Source organism: Meleagris gallopavo, chromosome 2 (genome assembly GCF_000146605.3).
Source record: "Meleagris gallopavo isolate NT-WF06-2002-E0010 breed Aviagen turkey brand Nicholas breeding stock chromosome 2, Turkey_5.1, whole genome shotgun sequence".
In the NCBI taxonomy this organism is placed as follows: Eukaryota; Metazoa; Chordata; class Aves; order Galliformes; family Phasianidae; genus Meleagris; species Meleagris gallopavo.
In genome coordinates, this window is record NC_015012.2 from 93,666,749 (window position 1) to 93,690,726 (window position 23,978).

General features: G+C 36.1%; 1 protein-coding gene across 1 annotated transcript in view; it reads left to right on the forward strand.

Moving 5' to 3' along the window:
* The window catches only part of ASAP2 (ArfGAP with SH3 domain, ankyrin repeat and PH domain 2), a 63,903-nt gene extending 40,247 nt beyond the window's left edge, over positions 1–23,656 (forward strand). The window contains 16 exon segments of the mRNA XM_031552608.1: positions 923–971; positions 1,081–1,247; positions 2,574–2,707; positions 3,348–3,442; positions 5,014–5,203; positions 5,336–5,421; positions 5,658–5,773; positions 6,238–6,305; positions 7,025–7,138; positions 10,147–10,402; positions 12,905–13,066; positions 13,979–14,147; positions 15,765–15,832; positions 16,602–16,711; positions 19,929–20,051; positions 20,994–23,656. Of these exon segments, the coding sequence (XP_031408468.1) occupies positions 923–971; positions 1,081–1,247; positions 2,574–2,707; positions 3,348–3,442; positions 5,014–5,203; positions 5,336–5,421; positions 5,658–5,773; positions 6,238–6,305; positions 7,025–7,138; positions 10,147–10,402; positions 12,905–13,066; positions 13,979–14,147; positions 15,765–15,832; positions 16,602–16,711; positions 19,929–20,051; positions 20,994–21,068 (1,982 nt within the window). The 3' untranslated portion in view covers positions 21,069–23,656.
* Positions 23,657–23,978: the final 322 nt, after the last annotated feature.

Sequence of the window (23,978 nt, forward strand, 5' to 3'; positions counted from 1 at the left end):
GATTTTGCATCATTTCTGAAGATGTTTCAAGCTAAAGTAAAATGCTAAAGACTGCTAAAATGAATTACAATAAAGGAAAACTGCTTGTTTTTAGAGCTCTGCTTATTCCTTCATTCCATATCATTTTGTACCCCTTACCAAAAGTAACAATGCTTTTGCTTTGACATTACTCTTCTTATGTCCTTTTGTGCTCTTCCACACTTCCCTCTCCCCCCACCCCTCCCATTTTTTGAACCTTAGGAATTTTCAGCGTAAAATATCTTTCTGTCACTAGCTCTACTCATCAACTATTATAATTTTAAAGCCAACCACATCACTGAACTATGTTGTCATTTTTTTCTTAAACTTAAATGTGTCATGTATTTTTATTTAATTAGTACAGTGTGATACCAGTGCTTAGAACTATGAAAGTAGTAGTAAATAGAACTTTTTGTTCTACTTAATTGAAAAAGCTTTGGGCTTATCTTGATTGTATCTTCTTCTTGAATTGTTATCTTGTATCTTTGTGTCTGACAAGTTTGGTTTGCCGTTGCTGATTATTTGGAACGTTGAAATCTTTTCTTAGATACATTGATGAACTCAAATATGGAGTCTGTATTCTAGACGCACTCCTCCTTGCACCCAAAAAAACTTCAGACTTAAGATTACAGAGGATATATCTAGAATATGGAAACATTCCCCAGCTGCTTGTGTGGGAAAAGCTCAGCACTGAAGACAGGTTTCTGTTTAAAGAGGAACAAATCCTCGTATGTACGTAAACATAGATGAGCTAACTGTACCCAGTATGAGTGAAACGTGATAAGTAGCCTGTCAGTACTCCAGGGATGAGACTAGAGAGTCAAACATAATAAATTTTAGATTTTTCTGAGAGTTTTCTGCAAAAACAGTTTTGTAATCAGTATGTGAAATATTTATAATGCAGATGACAGGACATACCACTTCCAAGCAGAAGATGAACAGGAATGTCAAATGTGAGTTACTTCCCTAACTTTATTTCTGATATTTGTGTCCAACTCAGACATTACCTTGAACTTTAGAAGTGCTGAAACATTTAATAGCAAAATATTTCTGCCATTTTAGATGGACATCTGTTCTACAAAACAGCAAAGAGGAAGCTTTAAATAATGCATTCAAAGGAGATGATAACACAGGAGAAAATAATATTGTCCAGGAACTGACAAAAGAAATTATATCTGAAGTCCAAAGGATGACTGGAAATGATGTGTGTTGTGACTGTGGAGCACAAGGTGATTCAATTAAGCGTATTTCTAATAGGTAAAACTGTTGTGTATCATGAGAGTGGTATTTGACACTTTCACTTTTACTGCTTATCTCACAAAGATTATACATGGAGTAGAATATGCTAATAATTTAATTACACCGTTTTAGTAAGATTGATTTGTGATATGCATATTTTAAGAGGGGGGAAATGGTTACTGGAAAGGTAGCTTTTATCTGATGTGTTCTGTTAGTTGTACCTGTTGCTGATATAAATAAATTGAGCTTTGTTAGCTCACACCTTAGATAAGATTTGGGCAAATCTGGAGAAGAGTAAGATACTTGAATCATTTTTCTAATACACCATGTTTCCCCCTTTTTTTGCTCGAAAGTGAGCCAGGAGATTGGTCTAAAACTATATTTATTTGGAAGAGAAAGCACTTACTGACTGTAGTTTGCTGCATTCAGTTTTGTTGATCTGTGATTTTCTGCTTTTATGCTTTTTAAATTCCTGCTGTTTCCTGTGCTATTTTATGTTAGAGGGGCACTGCAGGCCTTAGGCTTTTTGATCTGATGCTTTATCTGAAAACATCAGTTCTGAACCAGCCTGCATTTTTATAGATCAGTAACTTCCAGCAATAGATACTGTGTAGAATTGTGAGAAGTGTCAGTCCTGCTATCTTTAAAGACGATTCTAAATATCTGCTATCACACGGTTATCAAATAATTTTAAGCATTAAGTTTATCTTAAAATAAATAATTTCAAGCAGCCTAATTCTCCTGAAATTATTTCCTTAACTGGAAAATAATAGGATGTTTTAGCAAGAATGCAAAATAGCAGGAAAAAGGGCAAGGAAGGATAATGAATGACAGTTGAGTGACAACGCATTGTAGTGTGGTACTGTAGGTATGCTCCTTAATCACTGCTGCTTTACGTAGACTAAAACATAGTTGAAATAAAGAGAAAAACTCTAGGCATTATTAGTTTAGTTTCCATTGCACCTAAAGCGACCTCTTTAAGAATGCAATGCCATTTTATTGGTGTGTTATAAAAGAATGATGTTTCAAGAATTGTAATTACTGAAAGCATTGTGGAAAATGACAGGCTAGACTATCTTAGCAGCTTTCTTTACGAACACAAAAATGTAAAAAATGTGTTTCCACTGTTTGCCCCATAAAAAAATCCTGGCTTATGATTCTCAATAGAGAAAATTGAAAAGTATAAATACTGGAATCTGATAATTTATGTATGATAATCTTATTTTTTTCCGGGATGTCATTACTGTATATTACATTTTCTAGAATGAAGTCATCCCCATAAATAATTTTAATCCTGTGAGTACTTTTTATTTCAGATCCTACCTGGCTTTCAACAAATTTGGGAATTCTAACTTGCATTGAATGCTCAGGAATCCATAGAGAACTTGGTGTTCACTATTCCAGAATGCAATCACTTACATTAGATGTGCTTGGAACATCTGAACTTTTGGTAATTAAATTGCTTTTATTGACTTAGGTAATATTAAAAATACTTCCAATATAAGTGTGTTTTTATATATTGTTCCAATCTTGAAAATCATCTCTGGTAACATAATTTAAGGAGACTTAGTTCTCAAGATTAAAGGAACCTCATGGAATATGTTGTCTTTCTGTAAACTTTGCCTGATCTTAGAATTCTAATTGATAAAAGCTTAACATTTTTTATTTCCAAGTCTTTTTACACTTCGTTGCTCTTCAAATAGCTGTTTGACATATAAATATAAATATGCCTCTGAGATTAAAAATTGAAGGAGTCTGCAAATACTTAGCATGTTAAAATTGTAAAGATGCTGAATAATTAATCATCGAAGGAAAAAATGTTTATATTTGGCTTTGATACACTGAGGGGTAACCACTATCAGCTGCTCTTTGAGTTTGTTTGTCTGTTAAATCCCAGTTGAAAACTGTTGTCCAATAAGTTACCATAACTGGTTCTTGATCACTGGTATAGTAGCAGAAATAGAAATGAGAAACTAAAAGTCCTGGCTCCCATTCTCCCTTGTCCTCCCACTAGTATGCGCATGACCAGTGACTGAACATATATCTTATGTGAATTGTGGATGTTTCCTTTTGGTTTTGTTTTTTACCAGCTTGCAAAGAATATTGGGAATGCTGGTTTTAATGAAATTATGGAATGCTGTCTGCCACTTGATGAGATGGTCAAACCTAATCCAAGCAGTGATATGTAAGTAAAGAGCTACTTACTGGAAAAAAGGCAGGCATGTTATTTGGCATTGCTAATGACTTGTCCCATTATAGTTTGTGCCAGCACACCATGGAAGATGTGTGATATCTTAAACTTACAATCATGGAGTAAGCTTTTATTTTTTCTTGATGCTTTACATAACTGTTTTATTGAATTTTATCTGCTTGTAACTTCCACAATAGAATTCTATTACCAGCTCTCTAAGTCATGAGTTGTGGAACAAGAAGAAATAAGAGATTACCCATTAAGGAATTTTAAAAACACACAAGGGCACAAAGATCTGAATTTAAACCAAAACTATTTATTTTGTGCTTTTTAAACGCAAAATAGGAATGAGAATAAAGTAAGCATTTTACCTGACAGGTACTGAACACCTGTTTTGTAGAGACTCTGCCCAGGACTCCAGTCCATAACTGTACGGAATAAAGAGAGAGCATTTAACTGAATTCCTCGAAAACACTGAAATGTGATGGCAGAGACACAGCAAGGACAGCTGCCGACTTGGCTGTATAGGAGAGCTGGTAAACAATGTAGAAACAAACCCAGAAGAGCTGGCTTTGGATAACACTGATTTTATGTTATCCAGACTTCCACCATTCTGACATAGCCAGTATAAAATGCTACAGTTAAAATAATTTTGACTACTTCTATCAATAATTTAAAAATATAAATGTTAATAATTAAAATTGCTCTCACTGAATGCTAGATCAGTAGCATAAAGTGCTTTAAAAAATGAACCTGAAAAGAGGCACTTTTTAAAATAAAGAAGGAACACCATTCTCTTCTTTAGGAGCAAAAGCTATCCATTGATTCAATCTATTGTTCATCGATTTTTTTAATTTTTTTATTTTTTTTCCATTTTGCCCACTGTTGTAATGGTGTAGGTGATAAAGTTTGGCTTTGTTTAATGCCTTCTGAGCAATATTACGTACATCCCAAGAGCTGATAAGGAGTTATGCTTTTGAGAGTCATGCCAGGTCTTGTCTTACTGTGATGGGAAGAAAAATCGTCATTTGTTAGTTATGTATTAGCAGCATAAGAGTTAATTCATATACTGATTCAGATATCCTAAATGGTAGTTTTCACCTCAGTCTGGAGGTGAAACTAAAAACTCTGCTACATTCTCTCTGTCTGTTATGGCTGCGGTGAACAATTGGTTTACAGATCAAAGTCACTGCAGTGAACATAGATTGAAGGCCTGGATAGTCTGACCAGACAGAGACTTTTGTATCCCATGCTTTCCATTCCTTTCCAGCACATGGAGGAGTACAAGTCAGGAAAACATCAACCTGAAAGACTGTTGCTAGCAAAACAGTTTTATGAAGCTTTGATTCAGAGGGGAAAACTTACGGTCTGTTTTGATATTGACTAATTAATCTTCTGTAGTTCCATTTCATCTGAAAATATGAGATGCCATATCTAAGATGAATATTTTAAGAAGAAGAATAATGAGAAATACAGGCTTTCTCAGCCATTATTTCAAGTGACTTGCATGGATCTATGGAAGTTCTAACTAAAAAAATATAATAGTAAACTATATTCAATTTCAGGAATGCAAGAAAAGATTATATTACTGCCAAGTATATTGAGAGAAAATATGCAAGAAAAAAGCATGCTGACAGTGCAGCTAAATTGCATGCTCTTTGTGAAGCTGTCAAGTCAAGAGACATTTTTGGATTAGTTCAAGTGTATGCTGATGGTGTAGATCTCACAGAAAAAATCCCACTGGCCAATGGACATGTAAGTGTGGCAATTTTTATTATAAAAAAAGGTTATTAAAAAGTGCAGTATGCTGTTATAATGAAAAAGGACTTTGTTTTCTAATGGAGATAAGATTTGAAATGCTGCTCTGTACGCTTATGTTATTCCTAGGAGCAAGATGAAACAGCACTTCACCTCGCTGTTAGATCAGTTGATAGAACGTCCCTCCACATAGTTGACTTTTTAGTGCAGAACAGGTGAGTTTGTTGAAAATATTAAAATGCTATTGACTCTGCTTTTCTGTCAAGTAATGCTTTCTGTCAAGTAATACTTTAAATTATTTTTATTATTTAATTTTATCATTTAAAAATGTAATTTTATTATGTAAAACATAATTTTATTATTTAAAAATCTTGTAATGATAAAGGCTTATTGGTACAGTGTAGGAAAGTGATTTTAATCAGCATTCCTCTTCTTTCTCATACTCCAACAGTGGCAATCTAGACAAGCAAACGTGTAAAGGTAGTACAGCCCTGCACTACTGCTGTCTGACCGACAACGTTGAGTGCCTCAAATTGCTGCTGAGAGGGAAAGCTTCCATTGAAATAGGTAAAAGGGTAATGTGTACTTCAATTTCGTATTTGTCACTGCTGCAGATAAGAAAAACATGAGGGTTTAAATACATGCTTTTTCTCCCAACCTGTTCTGACAGCTCTGTGAATAGTAATTGTTGTTTGAAAAAATCAATATCATTGCTTATTTCAAGTTCAAATTGACTTATGCATTATACTTGTTTTTAAACAAATCTTGGTAAGCGTTGAGATTTTCAACTGACATCTGGCCTAATTATAAACTGACCTTTCATGGCCATTATTCCATGTATGTGTCACATCGACTTGCTACTGCTTATCATATTCACTGGGCTGGTATTAGTTGGACCTACATACAAAGGAAAGAAATGAGGTTGTGTTGGTATATTACTTCACTATGTGCTTGCAGATATATCTTTGTCTTTAGCAATGGACCAGTAATGACTCCTATTGTCCTATCTTTCTTTTCTTGATATAATGCAGCTAATGAATCAGGAGAGACACCACTTGATATAGCTAAGCGCTTAAAACATACTCACTGTGAAGAATTGGTAAGTGTGGCATCTTTCCTTACGTTCGTTGATTTATTAGCAGAATTATGTCTGAATAACTGCTTACAATTGAATATTCAACAAAAATTTTCCAGAGTAGTTTTCTGCTTAGGAAAAACAATAAAATATGCTTTTAAGAATTTTCTTTTTTCTTAGATTCTTTGGAAATATTTTACTTATTTGGGCCAGAGGATGATTGTGGTTGAGATATTGGGGTCCCATCCTCGAAAGTTTTGTCAACCTGTTGAAATTGAACCAGTAAAATACTTTTTAAGGGTTAAGGCCATAGAAATAAAGTTTGCTACCATCACTATGTCTATTAAGCATGGAAAATTGACTGATGGGGTCAAGGTGCCTTGATAAGTGAACCTGTTTCAAAACATCTGCTGCTGCAGTTAATTTCTTTGACTTGCAGTTTCTAAGTTGAAGCAAATTGGTTATGGTGTTTCTTGTCAAAAATTGGAGAGTGGGCCTATAAGGCAAAGACTGGTTGTTTTTGATGTCTTTGTGCTGCGGTTGATCAGAGCTTCACTGTTTGAACTTACCCCATTGTGATGACCTTCCAAATTACTGAAGTTCGTTTTTAAAATAAAGGTGAGATTTGCACTTGGAAACCAGAGCTCCTTCAATGTGTGATTTTTGTTTGTTTTCAGTTATGGTGTTTTAAAAGTAAGTTCTGCACATACCATAGGTGTCAACAGTCATGCTTTATTCCTCAGCTAACTCAAGCACTGTCTGGAAGATTCAATTCTCACGTTCATGTAGAATATGAATGGCGATTACTCCATGAAGACCTTGATGAAAGTGATGATGATGTGGATGAAAAGTTACAGGTTTGCATCAGTACACTATTAATTTTCTGTTCATGTATCAGTGTAAATAAGCTGTTCGTAATGCTCTCAATAAGACTTCATACAATGGGAATGAAGATACTGCAAAATGACATTCTGTGGTAAAATGCAGTAGCTTAAATGTTAGTTTCTTAAATTACTATTTATCTTCTGTTTAATGTAAAATGTTTTAAAAAGAAAATCACATCTGGCTAATTGCAGTCAGGTCATTGGTCATGTTTTCTTCCTAATGGAGTGAATATACATTCAGTACAGTTGTTATTTTTTCAATATGTTAGAAATGTGTAGGTCTTCTGATCTTGAAGCAGAAGTAACATACTAGGAAAAGTGCCATTACAAAGAGATATACCTTACAGTACCTCCTCGTTCTTGTGAAGCAGCTCCACTGATGGCTATAGTTTTGTTTTCAGTGGTACTAAACTTGTGCATTAAATTAAGCATTTTCAGTAATAGCAAGACTGTCTTAATTCTGAATCTTCCTGTGCAGATACCTTTTTTCTGCATTTTCATACTTCAAAGTTCAGGTATTGGGATGGTGCTACTGGGTACAGAATTGCACAGAATGGCTGAGGCTGGAAGGGGCCTCTAAAGATACTCTGGTCCAACCCCGCTGCCTGCGTGGGGTCAGCTGGAGGCTATTGCTCGGAATTATAACCAGATGGCTTTTGAAAATCTCCAAGGATGGTCACATTACAAGTATTCATATTACAAAGTATTCCAACACCATAGGAACTTGATTCCATTTAAAAAACAACAACAAAAACAACAACAAAAAGGAAACACATTTCCCAGTTTTGGGATCAACTTAACAAGTATTTAAGCACCTAAACATACAGACAGGGAGCAAACTACCAAGTTTTCATATCAGAACAACTTTGAAAAATGGCTTGCTGAGTAATTTGAAATGGCGCATAGGCTCCAAAATACAGCCTTATGAAATGTACTCTATGTAGAAGTATTATGTAGAAGTATTGAACAGATGTTTTGTGTGTGTGTGCACAGAGTTCTTATTGCTTGTGCCTTTCTTGCTTTTTTTGTAAGGTGCATGAAATAGCTAGGAGCAAGTACAATAGAGATGAGCAATATTTGCTGCTCTCTAGATATTAGCACAACTGTTCTTCTGTTGGAAGTAGCTAAGAAAAGAATCCTTTATCCTATGGGTAATTAAATTCAACTTTTCATTCTACAAATTTTGATATTCTGGTATATCTCCTGCAAAGTTCCCCATATCAGGCAGGATGTAAATTGCCAATACTTCAATGATTAATAACATAAAACCAGATATTGTATGTTGGATTTTTTAATTTCTTTTCAGAAATATTAAAACCTCACAGTCATAGGTTCATTCTTTCTTTTCCTTTCACAGACTGTGTTTAAAAATAGGCCATCAGATTTTTTGGAATGCTTTAATATTTTGGAAATGGATTTTAACATCAACAGGTTTCCTCCATTGCAAAACGTGCCTGTGGGAGGATCCTGTCAGCAGGGTTCTTCTCCCATGTCTTGTTCCCTTAGAGTAAGAGAGCTATTACTTCTGACAGTTGACTTAGCAAAGAAGTTAGAGTTAGGAAAGAGTAAAAAAGCCACCACAAGTCCTCCCTTTCAAAGAACAATTGTTACCTTTTGGGAATTTTCTTAAGATTTTTCTTGAGAATTTTGGTATATATGCAAGAATCTGTAATTTGTAGGCTGTTAAATCCAGTCCTTCTAGTATATCCAAACATTTATGTATTTCTGTATATTGTGTTGCCATTCAGATGGTAACAGAAATAATAGTGACCTTTTTGATAAAGCAGCTCAAAACTTTCTGTTGTAATTTTTACATCAGGTAAGGAGAGGAGTCATCTAGCAAAGAGTGGCACTGCTAAGCTAAAGGAAAGGCAGGCATTAGTGCAGATGGATGGCACTCACATCGTTTTAGCTATCATGTTGTGCTGTAACATGTCTCGAGGCCTACATGATTTTACATGATCTATCCAGAGAAGGCTCTGAATGTGTTCAGAGGAAACTTGATTGCCTATTCATAATACTGTCAATGAAAGTCTATTCTGCTCAAATGCTTTTACTCTAAATAGTTATTTTAATTTCATACAGACAGTGCAGCTAAGTGTTTATCTAGCATTGTTTCTAAAGTCATATTTAATTATGCTCTCTGAACTGTGGAATGTTGCAACCACTCCTGCAATAGCCATATGAATTTTTTACTTGAGCTATTTTAATGGTTTGATAACAATAATTATCATCCTTGCTATTGAAACAGGAAAACTAACGTGTGCATGGCAAACAGATGACTCCCTGCGGATCACAAGGACAGCTAATTGGAGCTCGTTTGATAATGTGCATAGGTTGAGCGATGTTCCATCCCCTCTGCCAGTTAATTTCCCTAGCTGGTGCTGTTATTAGTGAGCTAAAAAGAGTTCAGGAGAAGTCTGGGCTACTGATGTGTTGTAGTTTGAGCTACAGGTAGAATACTCAGATGCAGTTCTGTCCTGTTCTTGAGATGAACGTCATTGGTTTGGGATCTAACGCTGCTGAACTTCATATGAGGCTTAGATTCTTCAGTTGTTCGAATGTTTTTGAAAAATATTACATGATATTTTTATGCAGGAACACTTGATCTATTCTGAATTTCTGTATTCATTGCTATCTATAGCAGTATAGTTTGTATAGGTCTTTCAAGGTCCCTTCCAATCCCTGACATTCTGTGGTTCTATGTGTATATACAGAATACAGTATTAATGTATAGGAATATGCTACAAGAGAAAATGAAAGAATAACTTTTTGAAATGCAATTCACATTATTTTTTTTTTTATTAACATGAATGTTTCCTGAAAGGTAAGGAGTATACATTCCAGATTATGTATTAGAAGCAATGAAAATGCATTTTAGAAGCGATTTTGACTATCTTGAAATGGGTAACTTTCTATTAATAAGTAAAGTGAGTACAAATAATACAAAATCACTGAGCACTTCTGTTATTGTATTAAAGCAACCCAGTCCTAATCGGAGAGAGGACAGGCCCGTCAGCTTCTATCAGCTTGGATCAAACCAACTTCAGCCTAATGTAGCATCGTTGGCAAGAGATGCAGCGAACATTGCTAAGGATAAGCAAAGGGGATTTATGCCAAGTATACTGCAGAATGAAACGTACGGAGCAATACTCAGTGGCAGTCCACCTCCCATTCAACCTTCAGTACCTGTTACAAGTAGTGCACCTCCTCTACCTCCGAGAAATATTGGCAAAGGTACTAACACTGGAAAATATGTTAGATGACTGGGATCGTGATCATGTTTTTCTTTCATTTTCAAGTTTTCTTTTACAGTTATTTTGCACGGGTAAGTATTGGAACAGTTTGTTGATACCTTCATCTTGCATATTTGAAGTGAATCTGCACAATCAATTCTGAGTTTGATTTTCAGTATAAATGCAAGAAAGTACACAGTAGTGTGTGAGAAAACACATGCTGAATAACTTCAATAAAATCAAACCTTTTATTAAAGGGAGGGCTACAATCAATTTAATTTGGCAAGTACTTCTTACTTAAATTCCATCTTTTCTTCTCTTACTTGAAGATGTCATTGTCAAAGTGCAAATTTATAGGTGCAATTTTCATAACATTTGCTATAGGAAATTGTTTGAACACATAGGAAAAGGAGAACGTAGGCCAAACATGAGAGATTTTTAGCATTACAGTGTCTTCTCTTAATAAATAAATGCTTCAAGGTTGATAAAATAAAATGGAACAAAGCACAGATTCACAGTATGGAAAACTGGTATGGAAAATTGAAACTAGAACTGTTAGTTGCCTAAAAATGTAGGTGATCAGTAGAACAATGTACATAAAATGTACTGGCCTCATCCCTGTTCAGAAAGGATGCAAAATCTACCATTAAAGCTGACACCTAAGCCTCATTCTTATGTTCATATGTGATCTGTGTGGATATTGGAGAAGTGTAGAGAGATTTATATAGGTTGTCTTTATTCAGTACACATTCGGTTGTGTTTTATTGTTTCAGTGCAATTAACAGCTTATTAGTATCAGTGCTGTTTATTAATCCACAATCTCTCATGGGTACTAAACTTATGTAAAGTTAAACTCCAGAAAATGACTGTGTAAACACTTCATTTTCTGATAGATTCCAATTCCATAAGAGGACATAAGGAATGCAGAATGTTCTAGGCTTATGAGAGTGATGTCTGCCTTGGAAAGCACTGCACAGAGGTTAGAATACAGGGCTCCATGTGACAGTGATCATGGCTGAGATTGCAAATTGAACATTTGTGTAATATGGAAACTCAGTTGTTTGTTCCACAGAAATGGCTGCAGCATAAAAGGAGGATTAAAATGTATTGTTTTGTGAGGAAAAAAGACCGAAAACAATAGAACAGCATGGTTCTGTGCTACTTCGAAAGGGTAGTGTGAGGCTGGCAGAAGTTTAGCTTTGCATACAGCTATGTTTCTTGGCCAAGGTGGGATTCCTTTTACCTGACATTTTTGCATGAAGTCTAAGCTTGATATCAGGATATGGTTTTTACTTGATGAAAAGGAATGCTTCTCCCACCAAACAGGAAAATCTCCCCAGTGTCTTGTCTTTTGGCTGTGAGGGAGCTTGCACTGTCCGTTCAACTGTTAGATATTATCCCTAAATAAGTTATATAATTGGATAGTTAAAAAGACTCTTTTACACTTTGATATTATTTTACCCTTGGCAAACCATATGGTTTTACCCAGTGTTTGCCCTTGATTAAATGACACTTGAAATAGGGTCATTTTAATTTCATTCCCAACCTCAGACTTGTTGGCACCAGTATAGTGTGACTTGTGCCAAGAAAGCATGCTGCCTGGCTCAGAGAGTCTATTAACTCATGTTCTTTACTCTAGCAGTGTGTTAGCCTATTATTTTATATGCTTGGTTATAAGCAATGATAGTATCACCTGTCTTAGCTTCATGTCAATAGCTGATATTGTTGTTACGCTTATGATGTATTATTATTACTCCTTTATCCTCTTAGCTTTAAGCTGTTCTTCAAGCCTTCTGAGCCTTTTATGCTTTTCCTTGCAACCTGATATTTATTCATACCTTAATCTGTTTTGTGTTTTCTTAATATGATGTTCATACTCTCAGTAGGGAAAAATGGCACGAAAAGTGCAAAATATTGGCCTTATGATGAAGGCCTGTAGTGTGCTTTTTACGAATGGGCAGGCAGCTCTTTAGAATGGAATAATTTAGGAGACTCTGAAAAAGCAGTACTGTGTAACCAATTCTAGTCTCAGGCATAGCTATTATAGCTCCTTGTTTGGGTTTTATGTCAATCTCGAATCAAAACTGATGTTTCACTTTGAGTCAGCAAAGTCTGCTAGTATTAAGAGCGAGATCCTTTTTGTTTGGTATACTTGAGATGATTACAGCTATCAGCCACAGGTTAAAGAAGGTAGCAAGACATATCTTTTCTCTTCTTGTTAAAAACATTCTGCTTTTCAAGTGTTGGTCTACTTTAAAGTAATGCCTGGAGACAAATTTTAGGGTAAACGGTTAGTAAGACTTCCGCCAGAAACTTGTATGTATTTTTTTAGAGCAGATTCTGATTCCTGCTCTAGTATTCCTGGTATTACAGGATGGCAGTAGTTCTAATTTGGTGAATATAGTGTATAGCTGCACTATTTTTAAAAGCACAGGTGTCAATATTAACGCTTTGTGCTTAGGGTGAGCAAAAATAATAATGCAGTATTTTCCTCTCTTTTTAGTTCAGCCTTCAGTTCTTGGCAGTGGTATTCAGACAATTTCTTCATCTAATACAATGTGGAAGACAAATTCTTTAGGAGTGGAAAGTATAAGCAGGCAAAGATCTTCATCTGACCCACCAGCTATTCATCCCCCTGTGCCGCCATTGCGTGTAACATCTACAAGTATGTTTCCACTTTCCCCTGTTTTCCCTTCTGCTGTATCTAATCATAGTTGGCTTATTTTTCCATTTTCACAACTCATGCTTCCTCTTTTGGTGACTGTAGCTTTGGCCTATCGTTCCCATCCAGTGACTTCGTATGAGCCGTCTTCTCCGACGTTCCAGTGAGGACTGTATGGTGTATTGCAGGGTCAACAGGAAATAGCACTTTACTATTAGAGCTAAAGAGCTTTCCACCTGTATGTATAGGTTTAATGATGCATTTCTCATTGGTGACTTGTAAAGATGAAGTGTTTGATGTAAGCCTAGGGCTCCAAGCTTCCACCTCTCCACCACTGTGCTCAGTTCTTGCAGAACGTAGGAATGCAAAGAGATGTCTTCATGCATCACCAACTGCTGCTGTGGTGGTTTCAAGAATTCAATAGAAATTTTAATTCACTGCTAAACCTACTGTGAAGTTTCTTTGACTAAATGTTGTCATAACAGGATTTTAAAAGAAGTTCCTCTGAACAGAATTTCTCAGATATTCACTCAGTTATTTTTCCATAAAAATCAAACCGAAGGTCTTGATTGAGCAAACAGTATTCAGTTAAATATAGTCATATTCTTGAAAATATTAGATCAGAATGACTTTGTTAAGACACAAGAATTTTCTGTTTGTACTTTAACGCTTTGTTGAATGGAAGTACTTGTGAGCTCTCTGATCTTGACTAGGTGAAACTAAAGGTAAGCCTCATTCCAGAGAGGTCTTCCTTCCAATGGAAGGATTGCTTTATGTTTAAATTGTTGATTACAAGTAGTATTTATCTGTGATAGAGATAAATGCTGTAACAGGAAAACCTATGGATGAGAATCCAAGAGACAAAATGGTAAATCGAAGTCTAATTCCTTTTCACTGTCTAACTTCTTTCTGTAGACGTGCTTTCTCCTGCACCACCGCCTCCAGTGGCAAAGACAGCCAGCATTATGGAAGCTTTGAACCAGCAGTCTAAACAGCAACCAGCTCCTCCACAAACTAAGCCAACCCCGCCACCTCTGCCCCCACAACCTCCTAGTAGAGTTTCTCAAAGAAAGCCTATTCCTGGGTAATTGATGCCATTTTAGTATTTAATGCATATATTTCATAATTATTATTAACTTTTCAATTATGTGGCATATAATATGAAAGTCTTCTAAAAGGCACACACCTTTTAGATGTGTTGTAAAGTATGTGAATGAACAGAGGACAGATACTAAAGGAAGTTGCATTACGAGGATTCCCACAGTAAAAACAGACTAGTGATTTAATATTGGATGACTTGCATAATATCTGCAGAATGATTACCCTTCTTGGAAGTAAGAAGCCATGAAGAATAATCAGTTTCTAGTTTTCTTATAACAAAGAAGAGATAAGAGGATATTATGTCTGATTATGTCATTTGTTGTTCACATGCTTGTTGTTTGTTCAGTTCCATTCAGTATTTTCATTCATGGTGGAAGTAGACCTGGAGTAGAAAATATTCAGATTTGCAGGAAACAAAGTTAGAAGGGACCCTTGTCGTGCTGAATGGGATTATATTCAAAGTAGCCCTGAAAAATGGCTGTAGTAGTCTAGGGAGAGGAAGGATGTTATTTATTAAGCAACACTTGGTACTGAGGAACAATCAGCTACAAAAACAGACTAAGGAGAATGGCAAAGTGTGGTTGAACAGAAATCCTTTAGAGGAAGAATCTGCAAAGACATAATGAGTCACAAATAAAAGTTAGTCAGAAGACTTAGGAATGAATCCTTCCAACTGTCTCAACGTCAGTGACCCCTCATCTGGAGTACTCTATTCAGTATTAGGTATTGAAGTAAAATAAATACACAAAGTACTGAGGCTGAAACCAGGGGAGATCAGTAAGATAATGAGAAATCTAGAAAATATGGCTGTTATGATAAAAGTTTGAAAGAAATGAGAGTCTCATCTTCTAAAAGAGAAATTGTAGCACAGATACAAGTCTTCAAATATATGCAACACACTGGATGATGTCATTCCTTTTTATGTTTCAGGGAGGCTCTGAAAATAACATTGTGGTTTAAATTGTAGCAAGAATAATTTAGATGCTAGGGAAAGCTTTCCAAAAGAAAGCACAGTGGAATGTTACCAAATTTTCTAGGAATTTTTTTGATTCTCTGCCACTGAAAATTTGGCAGGATATAGCCTGTACAAACATAAATAGTTATAGAAGCATGTATACGTATATATGTCTGTGTGAGATAATATGTAGGGGTGATGCTTTGTGACGAGAGATAAACGACCTTTGACCTTCGTTTCTAGACCTCTGATTGTATACAACATGCTAAGTAAAAGGGAGAAGCAACTTGAAGTTTGCTATAATGTAGACCATATATAATGATATATATTGTTAATGAATTGCACCGAAGAACATTAAAAAGCAATGGAATGAACTTCAGAACTTAAGAAAAGATCAGCTCTACACAAACTGCACAAATGGAACCTAAAATTACTCTTCTACCTTACATTTGTAGCTGAAATGCAGCTAATCGTTGGCTTGCTCAAAAATAAGGAAGCAAACTAATATTTTAAAATTAAAATACCAGTCACCAAAATGAACTGATGATATCACAGAACTTTATAATTTGAAAAATATCTTGGATTCTTGTGGTTGGTGTTCTTGTTTGTTTCTTAAATGGAAGAATTTCTTACTTTTTTGAATAGGTCTGAGAAGCCATCTGGCTTAAGTAACAAGGGGCAGTCTAGAGGACTTGGGGCTCTACAACAAACTGGTAATTATGGTTTATAGATTTATTTTGCTGCAGTTAGTTATTATTATTTACAATGTAATGGGGCCAGTTATTTCATTTATTTTGTGCATTTACACAGTACCAGCATTCTTGTTTATTTTCTTGATTGTGTAGGCCTCAATGCTTAAAGCTATTCTGCATGAATAGAGCAATATTTTAGCAACTGTTTTAGGGCACTGCAATAAAATATTGAAAGTTTGCATGGATTCTGTGGTGATTTTAGTGGAATTTCTCCTGCCCAATATCCTTTTCCTCTGTATGTTTTCTGTTTATTGGTTGTTACTGTGATAACAACACAGTGAGAATTTGCTAGTCATTATCTGCCATTATCGTTAGAAGTTTCCCGTGAAGGAACTGCATCTTGATGAAGATGGCCTTGATTAAGCAAGGAAAGTTCTAACAGCATGCAGTTTGTAATGAATGTGTGGAGAAATGAAAAAATTGGTTCTGGTGTCATCTATTTTGTAGTTGTTTGGGTTTTTTTGTAACATATCTGCAATATTAAATGTCTTGCAACACTAAAAAAATCTTAAGTAACTGTACTTGCAAAAAAATAAACCTTTTTGGTAAAGAAGATTGTAGAAAAATTATATTTTGTTTTTGTAGAAAGATGAAATACATGTAGTATATAAAATTCTTTGTATCCTCCAATTGAGGATGATTCAATTTTAATTTGCATTATTGTTTTTCCTTTTTTAAAAATATTTTTTAAAGCATGCCTAAAATTTAATTGTTTTACTTACCTTACCAGCAGGAGAATCGTCTTCTGTATGTGAAATTCCAGTAACACAGACTGGTTCTACAACAAATACTTTGGCACAGATCCAGCCACCAGCACCAATGCCAAGGAAATCCCAAATAGTAAGTAGACAGTGTGGGTGTGAACTTCATTAAATTTTCCACGCACTATCAAACACACTCCTGAGATTAATAATCTGTCCTGCTAGGAGGAAAGTTTGTAAACCATGAAAAATACAAAACCTGTATCCCCTGTTCAGTGTGTGACCTCTGGTAGATATTCAGGAAAACCTTGCCTCTCTTGCATTTCCTAAGTGATGGTCAGTTATTTTTAATTAAAAAGAATACCAACAAAAAACAAGGTGTAAACCAACGACAGAGCTTGGATTCTTTGCTTGTATCTGAACGTGACCCACACCATGTGTAAAATTTATGGGTTATTGAGGGTAGATGAGCTTGACAAGTGTACAGTAGTAAGTCATTTGTAAGTCACTTATAACTTGATTCTTAAACTTCAGGGAAGTGGTAAGGGAGGGTTTTTGCTTTCTTTTATAATGGAAGTAGATATAATTATTTACCTAAGTACCTAAGTACGTCAAGTCTGATTTCAGACTAGACTAGTCAGAGCCAGGTTCAAAAGAAGAAAAACTGGATCTTTGGTGAATTAGTTATCTTTACAACTCTCTGTCATGCTGACTATAGACAAAGGACAAAATAGAGATCCCATGCTCTTGAGGTGCTCTTTGTGACAAGGCCTGGGCTGTTTTATACTTTAAATTCTGTGTAGGAACATGGTTCATAATAGCCTGAGAGGTGGGAGGTGTGGTGTTTCGGTCTCCAGAACTGTGTTATTAAGGGGATATATTCTTTCTTCAGTGCTCTGTCTCTCCATTCATTTTTCCTTAACCATGTCCGTTGAAATAGTAACTCTCCAGGACAGACTTCGTTGTGTTCATGTGCATAGTCTTGCACATTTGTTTGGTGCTCCTAGAACTCCTACTAGCTTTTGTCATCTGATAATATGAAAAAAACTACAGAGACATCTGGAATTCATCTTGCATTAGTTGGTATTGCAAAATCTTCTGTTTTCTTGCCTCTCCCTCTCTTGTTTAACCAAGTTAGTGTCTGTCTTGCATCAAAATAACTTAGACCACAATAAAATTTAATGGTCTGGTTAGTGAGAAATGGAGTAGCTATTCCTTTTGCTTATATGCACTAAGGGAATTGCTGTTTCTGTAAAGCTGTTAAACTCTGATCCCAATTTCTTTTGTGTGTTTTGAGATTCAGATGTGAGCACTGGATGCATCCATTTAGCACACCTGATAATTCTGAAACAGCTCCCTACCTGGCTTTCTACATAAATTAAGGTCGTAGTAGTCCTGTATCTTGTTCACTCCTTTTCTCTTTCATAGACAAATTGCTATACTTTTGTGTGGAAGGGCTGTCCTGGCTGGTGTTTGGAAACAGTCTGTCTCTACTCACTGGTTAATATTAGTTGCATGTAATGAGGAACATGTCTGACTCCACATAACTCCAGGGCACCAGTAGGCTGAATTTTTTGTCACTGAGAAAATCAGCTGGAAAATATTCTTCTGTCATAAGACAAAGAAGTAAGGGAAACCTGGCTCAGGTTGTATGCTAGTTAAGGTGCTTTAGCTAAATCAATCTAGCCAAAGCATCTTAGCTGACATTTAGTCAAGGGCCCCCTCAGCTAAAGAGCTTTAGCTAGATCAGTCTAGCTAAAGCACTTGACTAAATCACTCCATTTGGCCTTATACTTCAATATTTTTTGCTATGTCTGCCAGAGAATACAGAAGCTAGCCCAGATTTAGGAAACGATTGCAGAAGTACTCCTTGAGTAAAGAAAAAGGTCTGGTTACACATATGTGTGCAGCCCAGTGGCTCCTATAAGGCATTTGACCAATAGCCTGTTTTTCATTTAGAAAGTTCCTGATGCAGCATTTTTTTCAATGTAAACTTCTTGAAAACATTGTAGACATATGGAAAACTTTCCTGGAGGATGTCAGCCTCATGGGAATGGAGATTTATTTTAATTCCTTTGACATCCAAAGAACAAGAAATACTTGGAATTACAACCCTTTAAAGTTGGTCATTATGTCACTGCTGTACTGATGTGAAACTTTTTCCTCTTGACAAAGTTGGTTGTGGTTCAAACTGTAACTTCGCTGAGATGGAGCAAAATCATCGTGATGCAGTGCAAGGCTGCATCTCCATGGGGTATGCACACAAACAGAGCCTAAGGATGTGTCTCATCTCTCTAAACTCATTTAGTTTATACTAAAATGCAAATGGATGCTTGTGGATGAAGTCTTTTCTCCCAAGTTTCCTGTTCCATGGCTGACCTAAGCAGAGACTGGGACAAGTTCCTGGGGCACTCCAGGATGGTGGTGAGACTCACTTTTCCTTGCCCCATCTGGAGCCTCTGTCCCAAACATGCACTGCATGAACATCTCTCTGTTGACTTAAATGGCAGTTGCAGATCTGCTCTGGCATCTTAAGGTAGAAATGAAAGACTTTTGGTGACTGAGGCTGGAGAAACTGGAGGAATGGGTAGATTGATACCAGAAAGCTTATGCTGTGCTATTTATCCTGCACCTCCCCACTCCTTGCACGGAAATCACTATGAGCATAGCATTAGTGTTGATCTGCAACAGGAATTGAAAGCAAATGCAAGCAGCCATAGGTGGCACAGGATGGGAACAGGCCAAGTTGCACCGAGAGAGGCATGAGATTAGGGTGGTGGATACTGTGATGCTAAGAAAAAACAATTTCAGCATGGTTTCAAACAAGTCATTACTAGGATTGGAATCCTACTGCAATACTGAAATATTGAAACTCCCTAATAAACAGTGAACTTTCCAATTGGAAAACCACTCCTGTGGCTTGCAGTCTTTAGCACTAGAGAGAGCCTGAAGGTATTCTGGAGAATTTATAGATTGAATTTAAGGGTTTAGTAAATTAGAAAAGGGCATATTGATACGTGACTCAGACCTCACAGCACTCATGGTGTAGCTGCACTCATGGTGTTGCACTTGATTGATCAGTGCATATTTGGAGTAAAGTCGTGCTTGCTGCAGTGATGTAGAGCTCTGAAGGCTGGCTTGGATGAGCTGGAATGGAAGATTACAAAGGGAAAGCTGGCCCACACTGATGGCATAGAGGTTCTGAAAGGCTTTGGAGTAAAAGAGTAAGAGATCTAGCTGAACTCTAACCTATGAAAAATAACTGTACCATTTCTGCTGCTTTCTTTAAATCAAGTCTAAGTCTGCTTTGACTCTTCCATGCTTGTTATTTACATTTCCTTATTTTTACATTTCAGTCAAAAACTAAACCCAAAAGAGTGAAAGCAATTTATAACTGTGTAGCTGATAACCCAGATGAGCTAACTTTTTCAGAAGGAGATATCATTGTAGTTGATGGTGAAGAAGATCAGGAGTGGTGGGTGAGTATTTTGTGTTTCCTGTCAACATACTTTAAAAGAAATACATGAAATGCAGAGGTTAATTCTGACTTCAAAAGATTCCTGTTGTGTTTCCAAATAAGAGAAGTTTCATCTCATGAAAGCCCTATTCCAGGTGTTTCTTCTGTTCAAAAATTAAGCTTCAGATAAATCTTTAGCTTTTCATTCAGGAAAAAAAAGTTTGATTAGTAGGGTACCCAGTATGTGTAACTAAGGAAATTCTTGGGTTGGTGTCAGTAACTTAAGAATCTACAACTATTTTGTATTCCTTGAAGATGCCCTATGGTGGTCCTCGGGAGACAGCTTTTTGTTGTCCTGATGCTTTAGCTGACTGAAATTGAGAAGTGGTCTATCCTGTGTGCTGGGAAACCAGCTCAACTATTTGCACTCCAGAGCTGCATCAGCTGAAGGAGTCTTGGAAAATTGTTGTGTGTGAAAACACTTGCCTTAGCCTGATTGTTAGCTAGCAGAGAATAGAATCCCATATTGCATCTAAATTGGCAATAATGCTGTACCTAAGTACATACAGATTCATGTAAAACCCCAAATGCTTGAGATTTATTGAAGCTTAATCCATTCTTTTTACCTACTGCTAAGAGGAGAAAGCAAGAGCAAACATAGACTGAGCTGCCAGGCATTCCAGAATGATCTGAAATGGCGCAGTAGAGGTTCTGCATTATGAGGTGTTGTTTTCAAAAAGATGAATAAAACAGAATTTGGGGGGAAAAAAGTTTATAGCTGAATAACAAATGCATCCTGTTGGTCTGAGTTTTCTCATGATATTTCCTTGTCTTTGGCAAAAGGAGAAAAAAAGATGTAGGAAGAGACTTGTCATACTTCAGGCAGGAAGGTCACTGGTGTTCATTTTGGTGATATTGTAATTCCTTTTTGAGATTAACTTCAAAAATATCTGAACTCTTGCAGATTGGTCATATTGATGGAGATCCAAGTCGGAAAGGAGCCTTCCCTGTATCATTTGTGCACTTTATTGTTGACTAAATTGCTACTGATAAGTGGAGACATTTCTCATTACCAGCGGTCACAGAAATAAGTTTTGCTCTGTTTCATTTCATCTACCTATCTGCAGACACCTTGCCAGAACACTGCCCAAGTCCTAGGTACTGTAGCTTACTTTTTTATTACCATTGTTCTGATTTTGGGACTTTTAGAACTTTTTTCTATGTGAAAACTTCTCATTATCAGTTTACACTTAAAAAAAAACAAAAACAAAAAAACAAAACCACACACACAAAAAACCCTCTTCCTGTATTTTTTTAAGGTGAACTGAAAAGCTTTAACAATCAAAATCCATGTAAATATGTGAACATCACAACATGAAGAATGTTCTTTTTAAGTCACTCACTGTTACTTTATTCTCCCTTTTTAACTTGACAATACCACACTTCAGTGTTGCTTCCCCAATCAAGGAAATTGTGTGCATTTGTAACAGGGCAGTGAATTCATCCAATTCTCAATACAGTTTGAAGTATTTTGAACCAAAACACGCAAGCTGCTGCTTAGTTCTAAAGTGAACTCATTCAGCATCTTGTCATAGTGGCTGTCATCCAGGATATCATCTATTGCAGAAGAAACAATTCTAACTAGGTGTCTTTGGCCAGGTAAAAGTGAAAAAAGTATTTCAGTTTACCACAGGAGAAACTTCTTTCTTTCAGAATGGATGTAGATATTTGCTTAAAGTTATCTGAAATCTGTGTTAGTCGTTGAACTTTCTAGGTCTGATTTTGTGAGCTTGAGACTTATTTTTCTAGGCTGCACGTGTGTGGAACCTGTTTTTCGAATGTTCTTTGTGTATGTTACATCCATTTTGGTCATTTAATGTGACTACTGCTGGTTAACTAAACTGTGGCAATATTACTGAGTTATGCATTAACTCAAGGATATGAAAACTGCACTTCCTGAAATGTACTTAACCATGATGATGGATTGCAGAACATTTCTTACACTTGTATCATTATAGTGGTTAGGCTTTTTGTTTGTTTGTTTTGGAATTTCTTAACGTGTTCACACAGAACGTATTTGGTGGAAGACTTAGATAACTATCCTTGGTTAGTAAGGTCTCTGACACCTCACAAGTACAGTACATTACGTTCTATTTTATGACAATTTGTGTGCCACTACCTTGCAAACAGTAATAGTTTGCTAACTCACTCTGTATTTATATAATATACCCACGTATATGGTAGCTACACTGTTGTTAAATTTGTTTTACTGATTTGTGAACAAAGGCTAGGCTATTGATAATTCCCAGTTGGCTGATGGAAAGCACCAATACAACTCAGGTGTCGTTTTGGTGTTGGTATGTTCTGGGATTGTACCAGTGATTGCTTTTATGCTATAGAAGCAACTGGTAGCATACAGTAAGAAAAATCCATGTCTAGGTCACATTGGCTTTGACCACATTTTGTGAATATTCTCTCTAGATTTATCGAGAGAACTTCAAATTTCTGACAAGTGTTGTTTAAATTTAGCCATTTTACATGGAACAGAATGGAAAACAAGCCACTGCATGTACTTATTTGGAGAAAAATCACATATCACAAAGTGCTGGGAGAGCAACACTGATCTTACCTTGTATCGCTTTTCCTGAACGGTCCAATGGTCAATAGCCTCTCAAACGTGTGGGTACAGCCAGTATACACATAACTTTCATTTTCTTGATGCTGTTGCTGCAGTTTAAATGGGGAACAAACTGGAATGTTTCAAGATATTTTTTTGTTGCAAGTTGAAGCAAATTAGTCTGTATTTTCAAAGTTCCCAGTAAAATGATAGAGTAATAGTTTAGCACTACAGTTCTATTCACTTACTGAATTTCAGTTTGCAACACTATTTTGTATGTTTCTATCCCTGATAGAGTCTAGAGAGTAAATGGGCATATTATTTTGCACAGATCTCCTAATGTACAGTATTTTTAACACAGAATCTTATAGTGTACAACTCGTAAAGTTTAAACAATGATGCAAATTTTCCTTGGGCTCTGCTAGAAGAGGAACACACTTTAAAATTAGTCACAGTCCTGTTCACCAGTCACTTAGGAAGCCTTTAGACTACACTGTAATAGCACTAGCTGTGCAGACTGTTAAAATGTTGAGGACCAATTAAGCAGCTAAGCAAAATTTATCCCTAGATTTTCAACATTTCTCAAAGTTTGCTTTTCCTCTGGCAGAGGAAGAAGAAATTCTAGAGCCTGTAGATATCTATCTATTTATAATATAAAATTTAGAATTTTAAGTCCAAAATCTTGGCATATTTCATACAGCTTTTCAAATCTGATCAAAATAATGATTCAAAAAAACTGTTAATAGACTATTAGGTTGCTGTGTTAACTGTTTAAAAAGGAGTAAAGGACACTTAAAAATGCAGCTTAGAATGCTATGAGATGTATAATATTCAATTCAGTGGTTTTTATTTTGTTTAGTTGCAGAGCAACTGTATATATTGTATAACCGAAAATCAACTCTTATTTTCAATGTCCTGGATGCAGTGATTTATAATTAGAGCATGATTAATAAATTTTACTCTTGTTAACCAGTCAAACATCTGGAGAAATAAAACTACTTTTAAAATCACTTGGGCTATTTTCTCTCTGTATCGCTTACACAATATCGTTCTTTGTGTAAAATGAGAATCATAGAATCACGAGATCATCTAGTCCAACCATCCTCCCACTCCCATTGCTACCATAAGCACTGAACCATATCTCACAGCTCCTCATCCAGACGCCTCTTGAACGCTGCCAGGGACGGCGACTCCACCACCTCCCTGGGCAGCCATTCCAGTGCCTGAGAGAAGAAGTTCTTCCTTCTGTCTAACCTAAATCTCCTCTGGTAGAGCTGTGAGAGAACTGTGAGAACTGTGCAGACAGCAGATCTTCTATTAAATCAGAGGTGT